The 19,852-nt window shown below is 51.9% G+C and overlaps 1 protein-coding gene across 1 annotated transcript; it reads right to left on the minus strand.

The window, feature by feature from the left end:
• Nucleotides 1–18,063: 18,063 nt before the first annotated feature.
• On the minus strand, nt 18,064–19,080 carry LOC100281053 (uncharacterized). Its single transcript, NM_001153972.2, has one exon. It carries the CDS (start codon nt 18,942–18,944, stop codon nt 18,465–18,467), a length of 480 nt encoding a protein of 159 aa, NP_001147444.2. The 5' UTR covers nt 18,945–19,080; the 3' UTR covers nt 18,064–18,464.
• Nucleotides 19,081–19,852: the final 772 nt, after the last annotated feature.

Below are 19,852 nucleotides of genomic sequence, written 5' to 3' on the forward strand. Positions count from 1 at the left end.
GATGTCTCGCGGCTCTAAGCCGCTTCATCTCACGCCTCAGCGAAACAGGTCTGCCTCTGTACCGCCTCTTAAGGAAGGCCGAGTGCTTCACTTGGACCCCTGAGGCCGAGGAAGCCCTCGGGAACCTGAAGGCGCTCCTCACGAATGCGCCTATCTTGGTGCCCCCAGCCGCCGGATAAGCCCTCCTGATCTACGTCGCCGCAACCACTCAGGTGGTTAGCGCCGCGATTGTGGTCGAGAGGCAAGAAGAGGGGCATGCATTGCCCGTTCAGAGGCCAGTCTACTTCGTCAGCGAGGTACTGTCCGAAACCAAGATCCGCTACCCACAAGTTCAGAAGCTGCTGTACGCGGTGATCCTGACGCGGCGGAAGCTGCGACACTACTTCGAGTCTCATCCGGTAACTGTGGTGTCATCCTTCCCCCTAGGGGAGATCATCCAGTGCCGAGAGGCCTCGGGTAGAATCGTAAAGTGGGCGGTGGAAATCATGGGCGAAGCAATCTCGTTCGCCCCTCGGAAGGCCATCAAGTCCCAGGTCCTGGCAGACTTCGTGGCTGAATGGGTCGACACCCAGCTCCCAACAGCTCCGATCCAACCGGAGCTCTGGACCATGTTCTTCGACGGGTCGCTGATGAAGACAGGAGCCGGAGCAGGCCTACTCTTCATCTCGCCCCTCGGGAAGCACCTACGCTACGTGCTACGCCTCCATTTCTCGGCGTCCAACAATGTGGCTGAGTACGAGGCTCTGGTCAACGGGTTGCGGATTGCCATCGAGCTAGGGGTCTGACGCCTCGACGCTCGCGGTGACTCGCAGCTCGTCATTGACCATGTCATGAAGAACTCCCACTGCTGCGACCCGAAGATGGAGGCCTACTGCGATGAGGTTCGGCGCCTGGAGGACAAGTTCTACGGGCTCGAGCTCAACCACATCGCCCGGCGCTACAACGAGACTGCGGATGAGCTAGCTAAAATAGCCTCAGGGCGAACAACGGTTCCCCCGGACGTCTTCTCCCGAGATCTGCATCAACCCTCCGTCAAGATCGACGACACGCCCGAGCCCGAGGCACCCTCGACTCGGCCCGAGGCACCCTCGGTTCAGCCCGAGGTACCCTTGGCCCCCGAGGGCGAGACACTGCACGTCGGGGGGGAGCGAAGCGAGGTCACGCCTGATCAAAACTGGCAGACCCCGTACCTGCAATATCTCCACCAAGGAGAGCTACCCCGCGACCGAGCCGAAGCTCGGCGGTTGGCGCGGCACGCCAAGTCGTTCGTCTTGCTGGTAGATGGGAAGGAGCTCTACCACCGCAGCCCCTCAGGCATCCTCCAGCGATGCATCTCCATCGCCGAAGGTCAGGAACTCCTACGAGAGATACACTCGGGGGGGCTTGCGGCCATCACGCAGCGCCTCGAGCCCTTGTCGGAAACGCTTTCCGGTAAGGATTCTACTGGCCGACGACGGTGGCCGACGCCACTAGAATTGTCCGCACCTGCGAAGGGTGTCAATTCTACGCAAGGCAGATCCACCTGCCTGCTCAGGCTCTATAGACGATACCCATCACTTGGCCTTTTGCCGTGTGGGGTCTGGACCTCGTCGGCCCCTTGCAGAAGGCACCTGGGGGCTACACGCACCTGTTGGTCGCCATTGACAAATTCTCCAAGTGGATCGAGGTCTGACCCCTAAACAGCATCAGGTCCGAGCAGGCGGTGGCGTTCTTCACCAACATCATCCATCATTTCGGGGTCCCGAACTCCATCATTACCAACAATGGCACCCAGTTCACCGGAAGAAAGTTCCTGGACTTCTGCGAGGATCACCACATCCGGGTGGACTGGGCCTCCGTGGCTCACCCCATGTCGAATGGGCAAGTAGAGTGTGCCAACGGCATGATTCTACAAGGACTCAAGCCTCGGATCTACAACGACCTCAACAAGTTCGGCAAGCGATGGATGAAGGAACTCCCCTCGGTAGTCTGGAGCCTGAGGACGACGCCGAGCCGAGCCACGGGCTTCACGCCGTTCTTTCTAGTCTATGGGGCCGAGGCCATCTTGCCCACAGACTTAGAATACGGTTCCCCGAGGATGAAGGCCTACGCCGACCAAAGCAACCAAGCTAGACGAGAAGACTCGCTGGGCCAGCTGGAAGAGGCTCGGGATGAGGCCTTGCTACACTCGGCGCGGTACCAGCAGTCCCTGCGACGCTACCACGCCCGAGGGGTCCGGTCCCGAGACCTCCAGGTGGGCGACCTGGTGCTTCGGCTGTGACAAGACGCCCAAGGGCGGCACAAGCTCACGCCCCCCTGGGAGGGGCCGTTCGTCATCGCCAAAGTTCTGAAGCCCGGAACGTACAAGCTGGCCAACAGTCAAGGCGAGGTCTACAGCAACGCTTGGAACATCCAACAGCTACGTCGCTTCTACCCTTAAGATGTTTTCAAGTTGTTCATATACCTCGCTCCCACGCAAAGTTTAGTCATCAAGGAAGGGTCGGCTTGCCTCGGCAAAGCCCGACCCTCCCTCGGGGGCTAAAAGGGGGGAACCCCCTCTGCGTCGAATTTTTTCCTCGAAAAAAGATCCTTTCTGCCAGAATGTCTTTCGCGCTTTTCGACTACTTCAAAAGTGCATCCTGAAAACGACGGAGTACACGTAAGCAGCCAAGGCTGACCGAGCCGAGGGACTCCTACGCCTCCGGGATACGGATACCTCACTCGTCACCTTTACACGGGGCAACTCACGCTTGGTGAAGCGGTTCAGACAACCAACAGGCGAGTCTTAGTGCTCGAAAATGAGGAAAAACACGGCTCCATGCCCAAAATTACATACATGTTCAGGCCTCGACAGCCACAATGAACAAAAACACTGGCATTCACAGTGCCATTACAAACGAAACTCCGGTTCCGTCCTCGCGGGTATGAACGACCTCCACTCCGGGGAGCCTGCAGGGCGACGAGTTCCGGGTGACTCGCCAGCGACCTCTGCAGCAGCAGCCATGGTCCCAGGACGGACGCGGCCGCCGGAAGGCTCTCGTTCGCGTTCCCGCTCAAGGGACGCGAACCAGCCATCAAAGCCAAAGAGCGGGCCGCTCCGAAGCGCACCGGCAGGTCCTCGTTCTCGTCCTCGCTACGAAAGCGAGGAAGAGGGCGGAATGTTGCATCCTAGCTGGGCAGCAACAGTTCGCCTTCCCCGACATGGCTGGAGGACGCCTCCTCCGCAGAGCTGGAGGATGGTTGCCACCACTAGAAGCTAGAAGAAGAGGTGGCCAGCCGGCCCGCACGGGAGGTAGAGTCCCGGCTCGCCTCGCTCTCCGCCCCAGCAAGGATGATGAACATCTTTGAAGCTGAGGGCGGGACCAAGATCACAGCCCGGCTTGCCTCTCCCCATCCAGGGGCTAGAGGTCACCGTCTTGGGTGACCGCCGGCGGAGGGGTGCAGCCGGGCTGCGTGATGAAAATCCTTGAAGCCGAACGATGGCTGAAAGGTACCAACTCCCACGGAGTTGCGTTCCCCCCAACGACAAGGCGGAAGGACTGCAGGCATCCTCCATCCGGGGGCTCGGAAGGTGGAAAGACATGATGCATAAGGGAGCGCGGAGACATGGTCGCCTTTCAAGGGGGTCACCCTCCTTTTAAAGGCGACTCTCCCTACTTGCGTCCCCAGCCGTCGCGGGCAGAGTCTTCTCCAACACGCTCCAAGGTCCTCCCCCTACGGCGCGGGGGCTGGGTCACACATGTCATGCAAGCCGGCCCAGAGCAGAAGAAGCCAAACCGCCGCGCGCGGTGCATGCAACCGCCCAGCGGTTACAAGTGGCCCTCCACTTTTGCCCAGACCAGCGGGCGAAAGGGCGGGTAGCCATGCAGGCGGCATGCAACCGCGCCAAGTGGGCGCACTTCTCTGACTTCCAACACGCCCAGCATGGAGGCCCAGGCCCACGCATCATGCAACCGGCGCGCCGGATGCTACGTGCGAGCGACTGCACCGCCGCCCGCGCCACTACCGCGCCTCCTCGACTGCGGAACCAATACCGCGACTCGAGGCGACCCAGCGCACGACCCAGCAGCGCCAGCCTGGCGCGACGGTCAATGCGGCCAAAAATGGGCCGGCAGTAATGGCGGTGGCAAGCGGGCAGGAGCAGTGGTCACGTCGTCAGCCCAGCTTACGTCCCATCCGGGGGCAGCGAGAGAATCCTCTCTCACGGCGTGAAGACGACGCGCCCGTGTTCCGTTCCTCGAACGGCCCGCGCACGCGCAACGGCCGCCCCGCGAACCACTCGCCCCGTCGCATTAACTCTGCGGCGGGACAGGCGGCGCCTCTGGCAGGGGAAGCGAGCGACGCTTCGCCTTCGCCATAATGACCGCGTCGAAAAAGGTACGCCACGTTGTTCAAATTCCGTATCCTTTTCCTCTTTCTCTCTCTTACAACAGGGACCGGGAAAGGGGGATACCCCGAAAAGGACCCTTCTCCGTGAAGGAACCAGGCTCCGAGCCTCCCTACTGATCAGAGGTTCAAAGGCTGGCCCCTCGGAGGGGTTCAACAGCCGCCTCAGAGCACGTGGGCTCCACACCCACTACTGGTCAGAGGTTCGAAGTCCGGCCCCTCGGAAGGGTTCAACGGCTGCCTCAGGCCACTCGGGCTCCGCGCCCACTACTGATCAGGGGTTCGTAGGCTGGCCCTCGAAGGGTTCACAGTCGCCTCAGACACAGAGCGAGGGATGACCATGGGTACGTTCGATACATAACCAAGGCTCGGGCTACGCTCCTAAGGTACCCTAGGACATTTCCGAGACCAGCGGGAACGATCTTGTAACGGAATCCCATCAGAGGGAGGCATCGAGCCCTCAGACCCCGTCGACAGGGGACCGGGTCCGGCAGATCACCCGCAGGTACTTTTGGGCACGCCTCTGGGCCTCTAGCCGACCCCTAGCAAATGGGGCACGAACGTCCGCTCAGATTACCCGCCAGCAGCTCACCGGAGACACCATGTTCGGCGCCCACCGAGGGCAACATGGCGCTTTCCCCCCTCCTCCTTGCGGAAAGGCGACGCAGGGGCGTATGTAAAAAAGTCGAGTATGTCCCTGATCGTCCTCTCGCCCTGCGCAGAGGCTCGGGGGCTGCTCTCGCAAACCCGGCTCTGGCCAATCCGTTGACATCGTCAACATACCAGCCCGAGAACTTGGAACCCGACCGTGCACCCGGGCTACGGCCAGCTCGCATGAGGGAACGACCAGACCAGCCGAAGCATTACGCGAGGCATTAAGACCTCGGAGGAGTCAAACCACTCCTCCGAGGCCTCGGGGGCTACACCCGGCGGGTGCGCTCGCTCGCACCCACCGGAACAAAACGCAACCGAGAAAGGCTGGTCCCCTTGCAAAAAAGTGCGACAAAAGCCTCCAAGCGAGTGTTAACACTCCCTTCGAGGCTCGGGGGCTACTGTCGGGGACCATAATTAGGGGTACCCTCAAGGCTCCTAATTCTTAGCTGGTAACCCCCATCAGCACAAAGCTGCAAAGGCCTGATGGGTGCGATTAAGTCAGGGATCGGTCCATTCGAGGGACTCGATCACGCCTCGCCCGAGCCTAGCCTCGGGCAAGGGCAGCCGACCCCGGAGGATCTCCGTCTCGCCCGAGGCCCCCTCCAGCGGCGAACATACTTCCGGCTCGCCCGAGGCCCTGTCTTCGCTAAGAAGCAACCCTGACCAAATCGTCGCGCCAACCGACCAAATCGCAGGAGCATTTAATGCAAAGGTGGCCTGACACCATTATCCTGACGCGCGCCCTTCAGTCGACAGAGCCGAAGTGACCGTAGTCACTTCGCCGCTCCACTGACCGATCTGACAGAAGGACAGCGCCGCCTGCGCCGCACCGACTGCAGTGCCACCTGACAGAGTGAGGTTGACAGGCAGTCAGGCCCGACCTCAGGCGCCATAGGAAGCTCCGCTCCGCCCGACCCAGGGCTCGGACTCGGGCTCAGCCCCGGAAGACGGCGAACTCCGCTCCGCCCGACCCAGGGCTCGGACTCGGGCTAAGCCCCGGAAGACGGCGAACTCCGCTCCGCCCGACCCAGGGCTCGGACTCGGGCTAAGCCCCAGAAGACGGTGAACTCCACTCCGCCCGACCCAGGGCTCGGACTCGGGTTAAGCCCCGGAAGACGACGAACTCCGCTCCGCCCGACCCAGGGCTCGGACTCGGGCTAAGCCCCGAAAGACGACGAACTCCGCTCCGCCCGACCCAGGGCTCGGACTTAGGCTCAGCCCCAGAAGACGACGAACTCTTCTTCGCCCGACCCCAGGGCTCGGACTCAGCCCTGGCCTCAACCGACGGTCTCCGCCTCGCCCGACCCAGGGGCTCGGACTCGACCTCGGAGGAGCCTCCACATCGCCCAACCTAGGGCGCGGGCCGGCCACGTCAACGGGAGGCTCCATCATTACCCTGCCCCAAGCTGACTTAGGCTACGGGGAACAAGACCGGCGTCCCATCTGGCTCGCTCCGCCAGATAGGCAATGATGGTACCCCGCACGCTCCCTGACGACGGCAGCTCTCCGCCCCCTTACGGAAGCAAGAGGACGTCAGTAAGGACTCGACAGCCCCGACAGTTGTCCCTCCGCCAGGCTCCAACGCTCCTCCGACGGCCACGACATCACACGAACCGGGCGCCAAAACCTCTCCGGCCGCCACGATGGCGTGTACTCAGGGCGCTAGCTCTCCTCCGCTAGACACGTAGCACTCTGCTACACCTCCCATTGTACACCTGGATCCTCTCCTTACGCCTATAAAAGGAAGGACCAGGGCCCTCTTAGAGAAGGTTGGTCGCGCGGGGACGAGGACGAGATAGGCGCTCGCTTGAAGCCGCTCGCTCCCCTCTCCCGCGTGGACGCTTGTAATCCCCTACTGCAAGCGCACCCGACCTGGGCGCGGGACGAACACGAAGGCCGCGGGATTTCCACCTCTCTCACGCCGGTCTCCGGCCTCCTCACTTCCCCCCTTCGCGCTCGGCCTCGCGTCGACCCATCTGGGTTGGGGCACGCGGCGACATTCACTCGTCGGCCTAGGGACCCCCCGGTCTCGAAACGCCGACAAGAATAAATGTCACACATGCAAAAAAAGGAATTTAAGTTGAAAACATTATTAAAAAAGAAATTGCATGCAGGGCTCTTTTTTAAATACTACTCCCTGCATCCAAAAATATAATTCAAGAATCTCGGTGATACTTATCTACTACTACACATTGTGCACGAGTAGCAGGTGGGCCTCGGGAGAGATGTAGTAGATGTTTTTACTGTAATAGATGTTGACATAAACACATGTGGTGTAGTGGTAGCTATGAGCACATTTGCTTGAGGGGTCGCGGGTTGAAATCCCCTTGGAGCCATTTGTGTTTTTTAATTTAATTTTAGCTAGGCGTGGGATGTTTGCGGGGAGGGGAAGTGGGAATGGGCTTTGCGAATGGACTGTACGGGGAGGGGGGAATGGGAAAGGCAGAACAGGGAATGGGAATGGCAACTTTACGGGGAGGGGAAATGGAAAGGCAGAACATGGAATGAGAAAGGCAGAACAGGGAATGGGAATGACAACTGTGGGAGGAGGGGGAATGGAAATGGCAGAACACGGAATGGCAGACTACCCCTTACTATCTTAATAAGTAGTAGAGAAATTCACGCCTTCAAATAGTTGACACCAATGGTACAAGCCCTACAACTGCAGGAGCGTTTGTTGTCCCTATCCCTGCAGCTACATTGAGACCAACAAGACGAAAAGAAAATAGAAAGATCAACTTTTCGCCTTGCAGAAGAGCAGCTCCTTCTCACGTAGGCCTTGTTATATCCATCCATAAACGAATTTTATTTCAGCATTTTAAAATCCTAATAGACACACTGTTGGGGGCCTTCGTCTTCCGAAGGTCCTCAAAAACATGATTTAACAACGTTTCTGGAGTATGATATATGAGCAGGTACCTTCGGACTCGAATCAGAACCACAGTGTGAAGAAGCACAAAGAACACGAAGGTTGACGCAGAGCCGAAGCTATGCAAAAGGGAGCTTCGGCATGATAGCGGAAAAGGGAACCGACTTAAAAGGGAAAAGGCTATTTAGACCTCGATGGATTACTATAAAGTTATTAACAAATGTAAAGGGCATGGATGTAATTTTACATGGGCTGTGTCCCGTGCCTATAAATAGATGAACAGTGCTCCCGTACTGTTCATGCTGACTGTGCATTTGCTTTTGTGTTACGCTTGTATCCTTACCTTCTTTCAAGCCGAAGATAAATTTGTAATTTTATATCATTTCTATTTTTCTATGATAATAAAATAGAAATGAATCTATAATAATACATAATTATCCATGTTATCTTTTACATTTCATGTGATTCTCTTTTTATTATCATACGCTGTATTTATGAAGGTATGTCCTTCATAACCTTCGTCAGAAGATCATTATATTCTAAGGGAAATAATGCCTCGAAGGACGAAGGACATTAACGTTTAACATTTTTTGTGTTGTCTTGTTCTTAATTTATAGCATTTGAGAACAAGTCCCCAACACACACCATTTAAGATCATTAAAATAAAGTCAAGTAAACAACGAAGGAAAGAAATAAAGCATAGTACATGGTTGCTGTACAAAAATATAACACAGCAGGCGCGGACCCACGTGGGTGTATAGATACACCAAATAATTTTTTGAAACAAAATCGAAGTTAGTAGGGACAATACATGTATACTCTTGTAACTAAATCAGATCTGAATACAAATAAGTTAAGCTAGAGTCTGGGTGTTCAGTTTCGCATAGCAGGGAGTGAAGAGAAGGGGTGGGCGTACTCGTCGCCGTCGGTGAAGAGTAGAAGGGGTATGTTTGGATTGCTTCCCTCGGCATCCAAACCAAAAAAAAACAGTCGTTGACTGTTGGCAATTTGCATGTTTGGATGAATGTCAAATGTTAACCTGCCAAAGTCACATGTCCAGCTTCTTACTTATTTTTTCCTGCCAAAATTGGCTAATCTTTAGGCAGCCAAAATTGAGGCCAAAGTTTGGTCAGCCACCCATGCATTGGCACAGACAGTTTTGGGCACAATCCAAAGGTAACTAAGAAGACATGGCGAAAGCGAAGGGACCCAGCGTGAGCACCTGGTGTCAGGGGCCGGTAGTCAATGTCCCGGCTTTAGTTCCACATCAGCTAGCCAAGGGGGCCGTGGGCAGCTTAAACGGAAGAGTTACCCTCTTCTCATCAGCCTGGCTTTTGAGAGTGAGTGGTGGGTTCTCTTAGCTGGGCCAGCCCACGAACGCATGAACGTCCGAAGTTGTCGAGTGTGGGCTGGGCTGGGTTGAACGCTGACACATGGCGTATTATAGGTGTACATTTGTGCTGTGCCTAATAGGCCGGCCCAAAGCACACAATTTCTGGCACGACCCATATCTGGCATGGCCCAACCTAATTGTGGGCCTGGGCCGGCACGGCCCATATTGTGGGCCGTGCCTGGGCCTCAAGGCAAGCCCACGGGCCGGCCTGGCACGGCCCATTTAACTAAGGCACACCGAGGCCCACTAAATATAGACTCAGTATTTAACTAAGGTCCGTCAAAGCCCACATGACTAGCATAACTTGGAGAATCTAGAGCTTCATTAAGCCATCGAGAACCAATACCTAGATATGGATAGTGAATAGTGATGATGATCATTGTATATGTATTCTGTATGGATGTATAGTACTCAATTAAACACTAAACAGAGAACTGAATATTATTTGTGAGCTAGTTGTAATATTTTTTTTCTTTCTGACCAAAGGTTTATAATGTGCATCCACAAAACATCTTAGTTTTATTTTGGTCATATATATATTATACTTTTTGTTGATGTATTACTGTTGTATGTATATGGGCCGGTCTGGCACATTAAGGTATTTTGGGCTATTTGGGCCGGCCTGGCACACATAACTAATTGTGGGCCGTGCCGTGGGCCGATGACTGGGCACACGTGCTGGCACGGCACGGCCCATAATTAGATATGTGCTTTTGTGGGCCGTGCCTTTGTGGGCCGTGCTTTTGTGGGCCTGTGCCGTGCCGGGCCAGGCCGGCCCACATGTACATGTATAGGCGTATAGGGCGGGTTGGGTCTCATATGGGCCTCGAGGCGTACTTAGGACCTGGGTGCCGTTTGGGTCTGATCCATCATCATGTCTAGGCCCAGCAGGCGCAGCTCTTCTCTCTCCATGACAGATTGTCCGTGAGAGTCTGGGGTGGACTACCGTGGGCCTCACTGCAGGCCCATACCCGTATTGGAACGTTCGGCACATCAACATCACTACCGCTTCCAGTCCGATCTTCAAAGAGCACGTGCCGACTGAAAGCTACGGTTGAATATTTCGCCTCTCACTCTCCTCCAGCGAACTCGCCTGCAGCGTGAGGGTGAGGGCTGGCCACCATGTATGGGGCATGTGCTGTTTGTTTATTACTTGTTTTTTAGTTTATCTAGGCCTATAACTCGTGGTTTCAGAGCACCGCACCTGGCCATCATGCTCTGTCACGTCAAGTCACACGTACAATTTGAGTCGTGATTTGTTAAACGAAGTATGTCGTACGAGTATATATCAGCTAGCAGATTATTACGTGCCCGTGCCATTCAATTGTAGGAGTTTATTCATTCCCAACTGGTATCCACTTGCCATTTCTTCATCTGCATGCATGGGCAGCGGATAGATATGCATACGGAACTAGTGTTGTCGTTTCGTTTCGTTTTTTGCGTCACAGTGCATCAAAGCACATTTCCTCTTTAATTAAGTTCGAACCAAGAAAAGGAGGCCTTTTTAAGATCGAACCAAGAAAATCAGAAGCAAATTAATCAACAAGCCGACTTATGTTGCGACCGATTCTCCTACTACATACATACACATACCACGATGTTGTGATTGATCAGGAAAATTAAGACTGGTGTTCATTCAGTCAATTCAAGCATCAGGTGCGGCCTGTCACACACACGTCGTCTGAGCTTCTAGAGATAGTTGTTTCAGAAGAGCGGCAACAATCGTGCACGGCGGTCTACGTCTCCAGCTTCTAGTAGTTTAGATTTATACATTGACATTTCTCCGTGGATGTGGAAAGCCCGCACTGCTCGATTGCTGTGTCTTAATTTTTCTACTACAATTGTATGTCCCCGGCCCGTTCCTCTATAGATGCCATTCGTTTCCTCATGCGTTGAAGCTGCCTAGATGACTTGGATAACCCCCCACCCCCAACGTGAGGTCATCGTGATATCTCCAGTGACGAATCAGAGATCATGCATGACAGCATGGTAGCTAGCTTAAACTATCACGCACGTACTCTTCCTGACAGCACAGTGGCAGTACGTGTACTGCCGTACTTTGTCACTTGTAATGCGCTTCTTCTTTTTCCTTATTTCTCTATCTATCTATCTATCTAATATATAAAGCATCAATTTTAATATAAAAAAAATAAAACATTGCATAATAGAGGTTTGAACATTGGTGGTTGGATTCACATTTACACTCACCTAACCAATAGAATTGTTTGAACATATATATTTTTGTTTTTATTAAAAGAAAGTCTACTCATATAATATACACTACTGTACAAAAATGGAAGGAGCAAATGGGCGGCGCCACACACGTTCCTGTCCTAGTAAGACGCACAGATGCGTGTATTACCTGCGTTATTTAACCATGTGGCATGTGAGTTAGAGCAACTCCAACAGCCTAGCTATAAATCATAGCTATACTTAGAGTTTTGAGAGCTCCGAAAAAAGATAGACAAGTTCTTATGGATGTTTGTATCCAACAAACTCTCCAATTTTAGATGATGACCTGTCAAATTACAACAACCCAACACATACCTTCCTTTTTAGCGCATGATTGTTTCTTTCTGCAGCTGCAGGTCGTTTGTTTTTGTGTCTGCGCTTGATTCCTTCATCGTTCGTTCCCAGCGGAGTGGCCGAACAGGTCGTTCATTTTTTGGTGGCGCTTGATTCTTTTCTTCGTCGTTTGTTCCCAGCATAGCATTGTGTTAACTCCTTGAACGAGCTCGTTGTGAATGGAGCTGACACCTAGGACAAACTTCTAGTCGTACGGGAGCGAGAGGGCACGTGGGAGTCAAAGGACGAGCGAGAGCTAGAATTTGCCTCGACGTTGAGAGAGCATTTGGGCGCTATGAAGGAAAATGACGAGTCGTACCCACTAGCCAAATATGCCTAGCGAAGGGACATGGATAACGAGCCGGATGGAAAAGATAGACAGAAAGCGAGCCTGTTGGATGTGATTTTATCTAGACTTATCTATTTTTTATCGATTCTGATCAGTTTAGAGAGGTTGTTGGAGTTGCTCTTAGTACTAAGCTTTTGTGTTAAGTTAGAACAAGAGGGGCTTTTAATAAATAAATATATACAAGCCGCTGAGCTGTCCGCAGTCCGCTGGTGTGCCCATGTCGGCATGATTGATCTGTCAATGTGTCATGTGTGTACGGCACAGCTAGCCCTACAGGAGTTCTATGCATGGGTAATCCAGTGAACGAACGTCTGTCCTGTGGCTGCTGCCAGCGTCCCTTCAGACGCAGGACGGGCAGGGAAGAGAAGGAGACAGGCCAATCGGGAGCCACCTCAGAAGAAGATGCGCGGATCCACGGGATTGCAAGTTTGCAACGCATAAACAAAGCGCGCGCGCACACGCCGCGCGAGCCGAGCCGATCGAGAACGGAGAGGGAGTAAACAAAAAACGACCCCGGCCTGTCCGTTCTCGTGTTCATTGTCGCTGCTGGCACCGCGCGTGTGGTATATACTGCTAGACGGACGATCTCCTCTCGGTGTTGTTGGGGCTGACGGGGGAGGGGCGCGCGGCGGCAGTAGCCGCAGTGTGTCCGCCTGCTCGCCGACAGCGCCTTGTCAGCCGCGCGTGCGCCCATGCATGTGCTCTTCCTGCTCTCTGCCCATGCATGCATGTCGTCGATCCCGGCCGTCAGCAACGTGCGGTCGACCATGATTGGGTGGCTTTGACTTGCACGTTACCCGAGGCACGCATCATCTCCTAATCCTCCTCCTCTCTGCCATATGCCCATACGGAGTATGAGACAGCATGAAGTTTCAAAAGAATAGCGGCATGATATATACTTAACTCAGCTCCCATTGCCATGCAAGGGCTCGCTAGCCTAGCTGATAAATAATGCCTCTAGTGTAGACTGTAGAGACATGATAATTAAGGAGAGGTTACTCCGGGTCGGAGCTTAGCCTAGCGAGCTGATAAAGCCCCTGTACTCGGGAAAATGCAAGTTATGACCACTACTACCGGCCGGCCGTAACGACAGTTCATGTGATCCATCGCCATCAGTGTCCCGAAGGGCCGGGGTCAATGTAATCATGAAAAGGGAGATTGTCGTTCATGCATGATTACAGAAACCAAAAGATCATGATGGATTTGTTGTAATGGCGGTTTTGCCTTGAAAAGACATTATATATCTTCTTGCGATGCAGGTTTCATCGAGGCCCACCACAATCACGTACGTACGTGTGGAGATAACTCGGATAACTAGTGCGCGTACGTGTGGTTGGTCTCACTAGCCTGTCACCAGTGGTGGCCTGCCAGATCATACAGACCAAATGACCATGCGTGCAAGTACAAGTAGCCAGTGTAGCCTCTCCTCTATTACTCGAAAAAGGAGTTTATGTTGGAAGACCGGTTCTAACTGCCATAACCTAATAAAGGGTACAGTACCACTTGATCACTACCGAAATTCGGCTCACTTTGTCGAGCGCTAGTACAGCAGCCACTCGGCAAAGAACATAGCCAATAGGTCCAATAAAACCCTCTTTGCCGAGCGGCTAGTCTAGCAGACACTCGACGGAGCCTTTACCGAGTTTCACGGAGGGCACTCGGCAAAGGCTCTGTCACCGTCGCTTGGTGTCGTGATGACGATTTTATCTTGCCGAGTACTAGGTGGTAGTTGTCAAAGCCTTTGCAAAGTGTCCGACAAAAAGTACTCGACAATAAGACCGTTGTCGGTGTACAGTTCACCAAGACTTCTTTGCCGAGAGCCACACTCGGCAAAGACTTCGCCGAGTGTTTTACAAGCTTTGTCGAGTAACTGAAGCACTCGGCAAAGTAGCTGTGTCTGGTAGTGGATATCTTCAAATGATACTAACGATAAGTCATCATAACCGGTTGAAGACACTAACCGACACTAATTAGGCTATCTTCAGCACTCGTTATCATACCTATATTCAAACTCCACTCTACAAACAGTGCAATCTACAGTGCAAACAATATTTTAGGTGACCACATGAGTGAACTGTTGGGCATTGTCTTATATTAGAACCAGTTGATGTTTTTAATTAGTACTGATAATTTAACATTAATACCAATTAGAGACATCAATCGGTAGTAATGTACCTGTGTTACATACACTCTTCCTCCTCGAGTTGCCGCCAAGAATAGAGATGAGCTCTATTTATGACACTATAAGCTTTAAGGAGGGAGATGTTGCCCAATTTTTTTCAAGAATTTATTAAATATTTCACTTATTTAAGTGTGGAAAAAAGATTAGCAAGTTTATCCTCTCATTTAGTATGGTTAAAATAGTTATTTGTTTTGTTTAGACTTCTTAAATTTGTGTGGTTGGATGTATTTAGTTCCAAATCAATGAAAAGAGAAATATTATGTAGATTGTTGAGGGGAAGTAGAAAATATAAGTTATATGTAATAATGTTTTTTTAACTATATCATTTAAATATTGTGGTTTATTTTTATATTCAAAATTTTAAATCTAGTGAGTTCATTTTGTCGGACTTGCTCGGTAGGGATCTGGTCGGCCGCTCCGCCTCGCGGTCTTGCTCGGCAGGGACTTGGTCGACCGCTACGCCTCGCGGTCTTCCTCGGTAGGGACCCGGTTGGCTGCTCTGCCTCGCGGACTTGCTCGGGAGGGACCTAATCGATCGCTCTGTCTCGTGGACTTGATCGGTAGGGACCTGGTCGGCCGTTCGGCCTCGCAGACTTGCTTGTTGTGGGGACTTGATCGATCGCTGCGCATCGCGGACTTGCTCGACAAGGACCTAATCGGTCGCTCTGTCTCGCGGACTTGCTCGGTAGAGATCTGGCTGGCCGCCCCGCTTCGTAGACTTGCTCGGCATGGACCTGATCGGTCGCTCCGTCTGGCGGACTTGCTCGACAGGGACTTGGTCGGCCGCTCGGCCTCGCGGACTTGCTCAGTAAGGACCTGATCGGTCGCTCTGCCTGGCGGACTTGCTCAGCTGGGACCTGGTCGGCCGCTCCGCCTCATGGACTTACTCGGTAGGGACATGGTCGATCGCTCCGCCTCTCGGACTTGCTTGACTGGGACTTGATCGGTCGTTTCGCCTTGCGGACTTGCTCGGTAGGGACCTGGTCTGTCGCTCCGCCTCGCAGACTTGCTCTGTAGGGACCTGGTCGGTCGCTCTGCCTCACGGTTCTGCTTGACAGGAAGATTTTGGTCGACAAGAAGGTTTTATGGGCCTTTTTTGGGTACCTTGTTCCTAGGTACCAGACAGAACTGTTGCTCCATATAATTGGGGTTGGGGCCAAAGTAATCGACCATGATTCGCTGGTGTCCGGCGGTGTAGTCCCTATTTACGACGACATGGTCGGGCACGGCAGTGCTTCATTTCATCATCAAACAGAAACTCGTCGCTTTCACTGCTATTGTTAAGAATGAGTAGTTTGGTGAGAGTGTTGTTGTCCATTGTTGGCAAGGAGGGGAGGAGGATGAAGGCAACCTGGCTCCTAGTTTATAGCCATAGTTTGGCTTCTTAAAGAGATGGGAGGGTAGGGGTGAAAACGGGTCGGGTATACCCGTCGAATACTAGATACAGATACTACAAGTATCCGTTTTTTTGATACAGATTCGGGTATTTTTATATTCGGGACGGATACAGTTAATACCCGGATACTGTAGCTTCGGATTCAGTCCAGATACGGAACGAGGACTACTCGATAAATACCCGAATATTCGGGTCAGATACGGGTACCCGAAATTCGGGTACCCGTTTTCCTTTTCTGCATAATAATATAGTTATAAAATCATAACTTTTACATATGAAATCGGATGAAGATAAAGTTTATATAAAAATTGTAGAGCTCGAAGAGATCTAAAACTTTGTAGTACAACAATTTTTTGTTTAAACATATATTTAGGCCAAAATCATTAAAATCATGTCCAAATTTATATCAAATTAATATACTTTATCATTTTTATGTGGGGGGCTTAAGGTTATCTCCACATGGGAACTTAAGGTTATCTTTGTATAGACTATTTATTAGTATCGGTAACTTATTTGTAATTTTCAGTCGACGCTACGTTATTTGATGGATTTAATTGTATTTTGATGATTTTCTACGACAAGAAATTAATAATATAAATAACCTCAAAACATAATGAAATTTTACGGAGGCACAACATATGTTCATATATAACCATAATTTTTTTGGATCATAAGATCTATAAGATGCCCGCGTTTCTTCCATTTCACGTTCACTTATTTGTATGAGTTACATGTGAAATCGATATAAGTATCTAATTTTCAACATGATCAGTACTTTACTTTATCATTTTCATATGAGGACTTAAGTTATATTCGTATAAAATGTTTATTTGTTTTTATAACTTATTTGTAATTTTTGAGTGAAACTAGAATATTTTGTCAATTTTAATATTGCGGTGTTGGTTCTACAATACCCTTGTAATTATTAACTTTGTACTGCATGATGTCAATTTTATCGGTTTCCTTTCCTACATATATATGATTATGTATTGTTTAATTTATGTATTTGTTGGGTAGTTGGATAATTAATATCATTGAAACGAACTACCCGACAATTATCCGGTACCTATCCGAATAGTATCTGTTATCCGTTTCTTACCCACCCGGATTATTACCCGGTCCCGTACTGTATCTGTCTCGAATCTTAACTAACTGTATCCGATCTTATATACGAGAGAAATACATTAGAATAGGATACGAGATGACCATGTATCTAATATCCGTCCCGTTTTCATGCCTACGGGAGGGTGAACCGTTGAAGTCTCATAGATCCACCCTTGTGGCCTTTTCCCCGTCCGAGGAAGGACCGTACTGTGCTTTTGCACTCCACCTCGTACTGGGAGCGCTGCGTAGCGGAAGATATTTTGCGGGGGCAGATCCGATCCGATTGCCGTGGCTGTGGTCAATTTGATCTGTGCAACTTCCATTCAGCCGGAACCATACGCGCGCGCCGCGCAAATCCACGAGCGGAGAGGCTTGTTTCCTCCGCTGCCGCATGCTCCGCTGTACTCCCTCTCCCTCCCCGCGACTACTGTGAAACTTTGCGGTTGTTTCCAGTTGGAGCTCATCACTGCTTACGCACTTGACACTCTATTTGGCAGCATTTGTTTTTTTGGAACCGAAATAGTACCGCCACCACGTTTGTCTCGCGCGAGCTAGAGTCCAACGGAGCAGGGAAGAACCGTAGAGTCCTTTCGTACTGGCACAGTATTATAGTAAAATAAAGGCAACCGAGCATGGCATCGCCCCTGGTTTTTTTTACCCAGAACATATCCCGTAAAATTGATTATATTGAACAACCAGGAGAGAGATCTAGCGTATCCAATTAAAATCTAATATACTACTATTTTCAAGAGAGAGAGAAAAATGATAAATATAAAATACTAGTAGGTTTTAAATTGTGGTTAAATATAAAATAGCAGTTTCCATTAGATTTCGATTACATGCACAAGATTGATTGCTTGTACGGTTGTACCTAAATATAATTGGTGCACAAGATATGTTTCTTCTTTTAATTGCATCGTTTTCCATTTCTGGCACCAGTAAAGTAACCAGGCTTTGAATTTTACTCATCAGAATGGGGGAGCAAAAAGCTCGAGGAGCAAAGGTAGGTGCAGCCTTGACGTGCCATCTGATCGCATCAAAAGCCAGTGACGTAGTACACCTGTACCATACCACCTCATCAGCAACCGGCGGTGGATCGAGCCAGTCGAGTAGTACAGGACAAATGCCGTATATATACGGGCGGCAATGAACGCAGCAGTAGTATACATACATATCAGGTGATGTACGCAAATGGTCCAGGCCACGGGAGAATGGGAAACTGGACAGCTCATTCCTCACTAGAATCTGAAACGGAAACGACTGTACATGATGGACGAAGCGCGACGCGAAGCGAGCAGTCATCACCACACGCTACCCACCAGATAAAGCTAGACTAAATTATGTGATTAGAATTCTCATCATTCCTTTTTTTTCTTCTTCTTCTGTTTCCCCTAATAAAGCAAATGAAAAAAAAAACAGAGAGAGAGAGATCAAAGCCCTATTCCAACGCATCCATCAGCGGCGGTGGCGGCGTGATGTAATCTTAACTCGGTCCAACGGCCAAACCACGACGCCAATCGTTTTCCGGAAGGGGGAGAAAAGGGAAAACGAAGAAGGAAGAGATACGCCTGCCTGACAGATTTAAAATTAGAGCCAGAGGGCACCGGCCTTCTTGAGGATGGGCACGAGCTCGCCGGAGATGTGGACGGCCATGAGCCGGTCGAGCCCGCCGAGGAGCTTCCCGCCCACGAACACCGCGGGCAGCGCGGCGGCGGCGGCCTCCGCGCCGGCCGGGACGACCCCGGCGAGCGCGGCCTCGTCCGCGACCTCGTGCACGGCCGGGTTCACCCCGAGCCCCTGCAGCAGCCGCTTCACCACGTGGCTCAGGCAGCACCCGCGCCGCCCCACCACCAGCACCGGGCTCTCCGCCACGGCCCTCCCGACCTCCGCCCTGCCGCCGTCGCCGTCGTCGTCCGTCCCGCCCGCGGCGTCGGCCCGGGCGCGCTCCTCCGCGACGGTCGCCGCCGCCGCCGGCTCAGGCTCCGGCTTCACGGCGACGACGGCGGCCGCCTCGCCCGCCGGCATCAGCCACGGCCGGGCGCTGCTGTAGGGGATGGCCTGGTACATTACTTGCCGACGTACGTGCGTCAGCGCTTGTCGTTCGGGCCGCCGAGTCTCCTCTTCCCCCCCCTAACTTTTTTGTTCTCTCTCCGTCTTTTCCGCGCGGGGCGTGGAGCGTGCTCCGTGTGGGCGGGTGATGGTTGGGTTGGGGCGCTGGACGCGGGGGATACATATATACAGGGGCGGTGAGGTGGGCGGGTGACGTCACTGCAGCGCCGCGATGCCTTTCGACCGGTTCGCGCGGACCTGCACGCGAGTCTCTCTCGGGTGGCGTTGGCGTGGAGGGGCGTCAGCCGCGGCTCTGGGGACGCCGGCTCCGTGACGACAGCTGCTGCGGAGGCGGACGTGCGGTTGCGGTTGGAGACCCATGATGGGGGAGGGCCAGGCGGCCGGTTCTGATCCTGTGCGAGCGGAGGAGCCTGCGGGGACGCGAACAGCGGGCACCGTACTTTTTGCAGCTGCTGCCCGTGTCATTTTGGTTTTGTTTAAAAACCATAATTCTATGGCATGCTTTATGTCTAGTTTATAGTTTTGTTGTTTAAATATTACAGCCGTGTAAATTGCTTGTACCAAAACCGGTCCTTATTTTGGTTTTGTTTTTAAACATCTCTAACTTTTTTTGACGACCTTCTCTAACTTGTACCAGGACGATAGAACGTTAGAACCAATATCTACGATAACAAACTATTTTCGTTCAAACCACCTTGCCATGTGCCTTTAAACTACACTTACTTGGTATGGTATCGTAGTAGTGTCAATATATATCTATAAATAAGCTTAGTTAATGCTAGAGGTTTTACTTAACACCGTGACTTATAATTTGAAATCTTACTGTTTTTTTTCTAAGAAATCCATGAAGAGAAATGCTAAGCCTTTCCTTGCGAACAAAAAAAAATGCAGGCACTTGCGATACA

Source organism: Zea mays, chromosome 8 (genome assembly GCF_902167145.1).
Source record: "Zea mays cultivar B73 chromosome 8, Zm-B73-REFERENCE-NAM-5.0, whole genome shotgun sequence".
NCBI classification, from domain to species: Eukaryota; Viridiplantae; Streptophyta; class Magnoliopsida; order Poales; family Poaceae; genus Zea; species Zea mays.